This window comes from Lemur catta, chromosome 5 (assembly GCF_020740605.2).
Source record: "Lemur catta isolate mLemCat1 chromosome 5, mLemCat1.pri, whole genome shotgun sequence".
Lineage (NCBI taxonomy): Eukaryota > Metazoa > Chordata > Mammalia > Primates > Lemuridae > Lemur > Lemur catta.
Window position 1 is genome coordinate 113,579,844 of NC_059132.1, and position 8,304 is coordinate 113,588,147.

At 50.2% G+C, this 8,304-nt stretch overlaps 1 protein-coding gene across 3 annotated transcripts in view; it reads left to right on the plus strand.

The window, feature by feature from the left end:
• Positions 1 to 247: 247 nt before the first annotated feature.
• The window catches only part of TMEM192 (transmembrane protein 192), a 25,828-nt gene continuing 17,771 nt past the window's right edge, over positions 248 to 8,304 (plus strand). The window contains exons 1-2 of one of the 3 annotated variants that reach the window (XM_045552551.1): positions 248 to 289; positions 5,639 to 5,785. In XM_045552551.1, coding sequence (XP_045408507.1) covers positions 263 to 289; positions 5,639 to 5,785 — 174 coding nt within the window. In that variant the 5' untranslated portion in view covers positions 248 to 262. Of the gene's footprint in view, positions 290 to 536; positions 695 to 1,406; positions 1,510 to 5,638; positions 5,786 to 8,304 lie in introns of those variants that run through there. The other 2 variants (XM_045552549.1, XM_045552550.1) reach the window with 2 other exon arrangements.

Below are 8,304 nucleotides of genomic sequence, written 5' to 3' on the forward strand. Positions count from 1 at the left end.
GCCGAGGAGGAGGCGGGGCAAGTGTGGAAGGGGGCGTGTCCGGGGAGGGGCCAACAGGGCTGAAGAAGAGGCGGGGCGGACGTGAAAGGGGGCGGGACAGGGGCGGGGCCAGCAGGGGCCAGGAGGAGGCGGGGCGGACGCGAAGGGGGCGTGTCCGGGGCAGGGCAGGCCGGGTCAAGGAGGAGGCGACTTCTTGGCCCGCGGCGCCGGGGCTCAGGCGCAGAGGTCGTGCCGGCCCGGGCTTTGGCCTCGGCGTCAGGAAATGGCAGCCGCGCCCAGGACGGAGGAGGTGAATGCACGACAGTGGCGGGCGCTGGCCCCGAACCCCCTCCTCCCGTGCGGGGCCGCGGCGGAGCTGGCAGGGCCCAGGAGGAGGCGGGCCGATGTAGAAGGGGTGTGTCCGGTAGGGCCCCGTTGGAGGCGGGGCGAACACGGAGGGGGCGGGGCAGGGGCGGGGCGGATGTCGAAGGGGGCAGGACAGGGGCGGGGAGGGTGTGGAAGGGGGCGTGTCCGGCTAGGAGCCCGCAGGGCCGCGGAGGAGGTGGGCCGGACGTGGAAGCGGGCAGGACAAGGGCGGGGCCAAGGAGGAGGCTACTTCTTGGCCCGCGGCGCCTGGGCGCAGGCGCAGAGGCCGGGCCGGCCCGGGCTTCGGCCTCGGCGCCAGGAAATGGCAGCGGGGCCCAGGACGGAGGAGGTGAATGAACGGCAGTGGCGGGCGCTGGCTCCGAAGCCCGTCCTCCCGTGCGGGGTCGCGGCGGGGCCCGCAGGGCCGAAGAGGAAGCGGGGCGGACGCGGAATAGGGCGGGACAGGGGCGGGGCCGGCAGGGCCCAGGAGGAGGCGGGGCGGGCGCGGAATGGGGCGGGACAGGGCGGGGCCTGCAGGGCCCAGGAGGAGGCGGGGCGGGCGCGGAATAGGGCGGGACAGGGGCGGGGCCGGCAGGGCTCAGGAGGAGGCGGGGCGGGCGCGGAATAGGGCGGGACAGGGGCGGGGCCGGCAGGGCCCAGGAGGAGGCGGGGCGTACGCGGAATAGGGCGGGGCAGGGCCGGGGCCGGCAGGGCCGAGGGGGAGGCGGGGCGGGCGCGGAATAGGGCGGGACAGGGGCGGGGCCTGCAGGGCCCAGGAGGAGGCGGGGCGGGCGCGGAATGGGGCGGGACAGGGGCGGGGCCTGCAGGGCCCAGGAGGAGGCGGGGCGGGCGCGGAATGGGGCGGGACAGGGGCGGGGCCTGCAGGGCCCAGGAGGAGGCGGGGCGGGCGCGGAATGGGGCGGGGCAGGGCCGGGGCTGGCAGGGCCGAGGGGGAGGCGGGGCGGGCGCGGAATGGGGCGGGACAGGGGCGGGGCCGCCAGGGTCGAGGAGGCGGGGCGGTCGCGGAAGGGGGCGTGTCCTGGGCGGGGCCGAGGAGGAGGTGACTTCTTGGCCCGCGGCGTCCAGGCGCAGGTGCAGAGTCCGAGCCGGCCCGGGCTTCGGCCTGGGCGTCAGAAAATGGCAGCAGGGCCCAGGACGGAGGAGGTGAGTGCACGGCAGTGGCGGGCGCTGGCCCCGAACCTCTCCTCCCGTGAGGGGGCGCGGGGGCGCTGCGAGGCGGCGGCTCCGGGCGCGGTTCCGGGTCCAGGCCGGCGCCCGCCGCGTGTGGCCCCGGAACCGGGAGCGTCCCGTGACGGCGCGAGGGCCGGCACCTGGAGGGCCCGACGCGGGCGTCCGGGTGGACCTGTCGCTGTCGTGCCCGGAAACCACGTTAGAGCAAAAGGGTCACGTGCCGCTTTGAATCCGGGCTTGGTAGGAACGGAAAGGTTATTAAGCCTGAGGTGGGTCCACATCAGACTGCTAAAAAATGCCAGTGGCCTAGTTCAGTGTGTATGGTACAGAACGATAGCATAATTGCAAAAATGTTATTTCTTTGCTTGAGTATATTAAGACATTTTTTAGGAGAAACATGTATTTGTGCCCAGAGTTAACTGGGTTTTTCCATTGCCACATAATAAAATTCTTGCCCTTGAGAAATGCAAAGTTTACAGTTACATTAAAGCACTAATTTGGGTTAATAAATTAATAGGAATATTGCTATGATCCTATCACTGAATGAAGTGAACCAGGAAAAGCAAAAGACACATGGAGATAGGGTTCCAGCACTAGAGAGCTTAGATTCTTGTGCAAATAGTGAGCATAGTTAAACAATATTCATGAAATAAAGACCAAACAATTTTGAAGAAGACTAAAGTTTTCTAGTTTTTTTCAGTTGAGAAAATGGAAAACTAACTGTAAGACCTGGAAGTAGAATTGAGACTCACACATGTTTAAAGTAAAATCCATTGTTTCCGAATTTTTAAGGGTGCGCGTCATGAGCTGACAATTTGTGGGACAAAATGAATATGTAAGAGGAAAATGAGAGATTTAGAAAAACATGTGCAGGAGGTGCTTCTTGGTTGGTGCTAAGCTGCCCTAAGGTTCTTGGATCTGTAACTTTTAGCTTTAGGATAAGTACAATTCTAGAATTGTACTGTTTCATCAAACTTCACCAATTGCATATCTAAATCACTTTAGATCTGAGTAAGTTGCCTGCTTTTGGTATGTTGTAAATATGACTTCCAGCATTCAGTAAAAAGCAAAAAATTATGGACCGTGTCGTAGGCCCAGACACTTCAGTGAGTTAAAAGTCAAAGACGATTATTAATAGTTAGGGTTCATTTTTTTTGCAAGCAGTGAAACCAATTCTGGCTAATTAAAGAAGAGATAGATTTATCTGAAAGGATATAGGGTGAATAAACACCAGAGCCTCTGAAAGGAATCAAACGGGCAGCTCAAAGGACCTGTGTGACAGGCCTTTCACGGTCTGCCCTGGAATGAGTGTGCCTAAACCGTGGTCTTTCTTCCTTCACTGCCCACAGAGAGGGTTGGATTGGCCTTTTGTTCTATAACCATCCCTGGGCCAGAGGAGGGTGAAGAGTATTGGAAGATGTTTTTACTGAGACTGAAGTAGAGATAGACAGTGGGTCCCCAAAGGAAATATTGTTGCAAAAGAAAAGGAAAGAGATACCATGTGGGCAGAAGGAATGGATATTTTCTACAGATGGTGATGTGGAAGTGAAGAAACAATTTGGATTCAGGAATCCTCTTCCCCTCACTCTTGCCTTGCAGTTGGTGAGTTCACAGAATGACGGGGTGCGGCTTGCACGGTTATGCCACATATTTCCTGTAGGATTCATTGAACAGTGTATTTGATGTAGCCACCAAATACTAGCAAGTGCCATAGAAAAGAATAATATTATGGTTCCCAACCCTTCAATGTAGGCAGGAAAAACAAAAGATACACTTAAAAAGGAAAAAAATAAAAGGCAGCATAAGAAATATTCCAGATCCAGACAGATGAGCTTCCCCCCAAAAAACTTAAGATACAAGAAAAACAACAACAAAAAAGAAATATTCCAAATGAATATTGTGGGCAGTGTGTTTTATAGGAGTTTAAAGTGGGAGGAAAACACTTAGCAGGACAAGATTCATGGAGAACGTAAGTCTTGGCTGGGACCTTGAAAGTTGAGTAGAATTCTGGGGAAGGTGAGAGAGGGTATTTGTGGGCACTATAGAGAGCTCATTTAGGCTAGAAAAGAAGGTGCATGAAAGTGATGCAGTGGGAGATAAAAAGAAGTAGATTATTGCCTTATAGGCAAGGTTTCAATGCTGGCTTGGTTAAATTTTCCAGGGGTCAAGTATTGGAGTAGTTGGGCAGTCTTTCATTCATTCAGCACACATACGGAGCACCTGCTATGTATCAGGTGTTAAATGTACAAAGAAAATAATAGAGTCCCTGTGCTTGTGAAGTACACTGTCCTCTGACGATTTCAATACTACGTGCTTAGAATTGTAAATTACAGAGATGCGTGAAATTTCAGTAGGGACTTCTGTTCCCAGCCAAGGTGAAATAACCAGGACTAGACATACCATTCTGCCTGAAACAACCAAAAAACTAGATACAATCTATGATACAACACTTTTTATGATACTGGAAATCAGGCCGTGAATCGCAATGATCTCAGAGATGGGAAACAAACGTCGTGAGCCCTTTCGTCCCCCCGCCTGCCACCTGGGGTGCGATCACAGGCTGTAATGAGGAAGGGGAACCCAGGCAGCGTCCCGCAGGCTCTGAGTTGAGGAGATGGAGCAAGCAGAGTTCACGGGACAGAGTGCCCAGGGAGGAGGGAGCTACAAGGAGGGAGAACTCTGCAGAGAGTCCCCCTAGGTGTTCAGAAGCATCCTGATCAGGGAAGGAGGAAACTCCTGGAGGCCTCAAAAAGAACCACCCAAAAGGATTAGAAGGAACAGTCCCTCCATGCAGGGCCAGGAATAGTGCCTGTTCCCGTCTGGAAACCTCATCATTCATAGGGTATCCAGGTAGAGTTCTCAGAAAGGTGCTGCCACAGTAGTGGGGGAATAATTAGCTCTAGACCAAACACAGTCATGGTCTCTTTCATGGACATAGAAAGTAATGTCTGAAAGCCAAGACCAAAAAGATCAGACTATTTCCAAGTAACTTAATTGCATTCCACAACAAAGCTCAAGAATACAATAATGTCCAACACCGAAAGAGATAATTTGCAATGTCTGTCATCCAGTCAAAAATTACCAGGCATGGGCCGGGCACGGTGGCTCACGCCTGTAATCCTTAGCACTCTGGGAGGCTGAGGCGGGTGGATCGCTCAAGGTCAGGAGTTCGAGACCAGCCTGAGCAAGAGCGAGACCCCGTCTCTACTAAAAATAGAAAGAAATTATCTGGCCAACTAAAAATATATATAGAAAAAATTAGCCGGGCATGGTGGCACATGCCTGTAGTCCCAGCTACTCGGGAGGCTGAGGCAGGAGGATCGCTTGAGCCCAGGAGTCTGAGGTTGCTGTGAGCTAGGCTGACGCCACAGCACTCACTCTAGCCCGGGCAACAGAGCAAGACTCTGTCTCAGGGAAAAAAAAAAAAATTACCAGGCATGCAAATTAAAAAAAAGAAGAAGAAAAAAAAAGTAAAAAGAAAAGACAGAAAGAAAGACACACAAAAATGGGTGAGATGATGGAATGTTAATTTGCTTTGCTATAGTAATGCTTTTACTGTCTGCCTCTCATAACATCACGTTGTATACCATAAATATCCACAATAAACTTCACTTAAAAAAGGAACTGCAACTGTAATTATTTCACAAATATGATTAATATTAAATACATTTTACCTGGTGGTCTAGGGGTTAGATTAAAAAATAAATCAGTATCTAAGCTTTGAGGGCTTGAAGAAAATGGTTTAGTTAAATCTCATATATTGCTTTGTGAGATGTAGAAATAATTGACTTAAGATTTCCATATACCCATTTTTTTTATTTTTTTTATTTTTTTTCTATTTCAGCATATTATGGCGGTACAAAAGTTTAGGTTATGTATATTGCCCCATGCCCCCCCCACCCATTTTAAAACTTACTTTCACCAAGTTTGTATACTAGTTATCTGCAGAGGGTACTTTTTGAAAATTGGCTTTAAGTAGCAGATGTATTGTCTTGCCTCTAGCTTGTGTAATGATTTTAAAAGCTTTCTAGTTTAGATTTGTCTTGGAAATATAACCCAGAAAGTGGTGATTGTGTCTTGCTTCCGTTTGCCTGTGCCCCAGGGTTCCTTGGACATCACCCAGAGTGTTGAGGACGACCCCCTGCTGGAAGCCCCGCTCCTCCCACATCACTCACTGCAAGCCCATTGCAGACCGAGCTTCCACCCTCTTCCTACTGTCGTCATAGCAAACCTGCTCCTGCTTATACATGTAAGTTGTCCGGGCTGAGAAAGGTATCCATCCAGAGGTGATGTCTGTAAAAAATACACAAGCTCTTCAGAGGGCAATTGGGCTATAGCTATTAACATTTAAAATGTACATACTATTTTACTGACCTCTCTACATCAAAGAACTTATTGTAGATGTATCTGAACGCGTGTAGGGATATTGTTGATAGTAGCAATGTCACCTATCACATCAGGAAACTGCGAGCCCAGCCTGAGCAAGAGCAAGACCCCGTCTCTACTAGAAAAATAGAAAGAAATTAGCTGGACAACTAAAAATATATAGAAAAAATTAGCTGGGCATGGTGGCATGTGGTTGTAGTCCCAGCTACTCGGGAGGCTGAGGCAGTAGGATGGCTTGAGCCCAGGAGTTTGAGGTTGCTGTGAGCTAGGCTGACGCCACGGCACTCTAGCCTGGGCAACAGAGTGAGACCCTGTCTCAAAAAAAAAAAAAAGAAACTGCGAGCTCCCTGCCATGCAGAGGCACTTTACCTGTCCTGTCCACATAGAACAACGCGGCACAGCTGTCAGAAATGAAATAGGGTAGGTGCGTGTATATTAGCATGGAATAGCCTTCATCCTTATATTGTGGTGTAGAAAAAATCAGGTTTATAACATTATATGCAGAATGTTCCTATTTGCAGTTTTAAAAATGGAGTGGAGAGGACTGGTGTGTACATGTGTTTCTGTGTGTAATAGAGTTTTGGCAGCATTCGCAGACCCTGTTACACTAGTTGCCTCTGAGGTGGGGACTGAAGGCCTTGGTAGAAGTGACACTAATATATTTTGCTGTTTACTTTTTGTACCATTTGATATATTTTTTTTTGAGACAGAGTCTTGCTCTGTTGCCCGGGCTAGAGTGCTGTGACCTCAGCCCAGCTCACAGCAACCTCAAACTCCTGGGCTCAAGTTATCCTGCCTCAGCCTCCTGAGGAGCTGGGACTACAGGCATGCGCCACCATGCCCAGCTCATTTTTTCTATATATTTTTAGTTATCCAGCTAATTTCTTTCTAGTTTTTTAGTAGAGACGGGGGTCTCGCTCTTGCTCAGGCTGGTCTCGAACTCCTGACTTCGAGGGATCCTCCCGCCTCGGCCTCCCAGAGTGCTGGCATTACAGGCGTGAGCCACCACGCCTGGCCCCCATTTGATTTTTTTTTTTAACCAAATGCATGTATTACTTTTTCAGTTACCAAAAAAAAGAAAAGATGCAGATAAGTCTACACATGTTGACATAGGCATTTATCCATTTACCCACACCTAGAAAATAACGTTAAGCAGAGAAATCAAGTTGCAGCAGAACAGTGTGTACAGTGTTGCCCCATGCTCGCATAATGATAAAATTGCAGACGTCTGGGGTTTGTGAAAACACTTACGGGAAAGGTCTTATCGCAGGCCCTGGTGGTGGTGGCTCTACTCCAAGTCTATTAAATCATCTCCATTTTGATTATTGCAAATGGAAGTGCAAGGGGTTATAGTTGTTGTTTGCTGCAATGTGAAAAATCAAAAGGCAGCCAGTTTTCGCCACTCCTTGGGTGTTTATGAGGATGGTGGGGGGTCGTTTGGCTTGCCCAGCCTCTCCTGCAGCCCACCTGCAGAGGCTGCACAGCCCGCTGCGCCAGGATCGCCCTGCAGCAAGGTGCGCTGCGGGAGGCCTGACTTCAGAGCTGGATCACTGTGAGAGCAGTGGCCTCCCTTTTCCTTGAGGGGATCTAGCAGGTGTGGCTTCCTGATCCCCAGACCTCAGCCAAGTACCTCCTTCCTGGTCCACCCTGTGCAGGTGGTTCCAAGTGGTGGCCTGTTTTTCTTCTTTCCTTTTACTTTTTTTGTAACATACTCTATATATACAAACAAACATACATGCAGACATATATCACTTATTTTTTTTTTTTTTTTTTTTTTTTTTTTTTAGAAAGAGTCTCTCTGTTGCCGGGGCTAGAGTGCCGTGGCATCATCATAGCTCACAGCAACCTCCAACTCCTGGGCTCAAGCGATCCTCCTGCCTCAGCCTCCCAAGTAGCTGGGACTACAGGCATGCACCACCATGCCCAGCTAATTTTTTCTATATATATATATTTTTAGCTGTCCATATAATTTCTTTCTATTTTTAGTAGAGACGGATTCTCACTCTTGCTCAGGCTGGTCTCAAACTCCTGAGCTCAAACGATCCGCCAGCCTCGGCCTCCCAGAGTGCTAGGATTACAGGTGTGAGCCACGGTGCCTGGCCCATATATCACTTTTTAAAAACCTTTTTATATTAAATTGCAAGCTGGGCATAGTGGTGTATGCTTGTAGTCCCAGCTACTGGGGAGAGGTTGAGCCAGGAGACTGAGGCAGGAGGATCACTTGAGCCCAGGAGTTTGAGTCCAGCCTGGACAACATAGCAAGACCCTGTCTCTAAAACAAAAAATACTATATTAAATTGCATGCTTTTGATACTGTGGGATTGATTGCCCTAATTTTAGGTCTAAGAAAATCGTGTTAAAGAACAAGAAAAACTAATATAT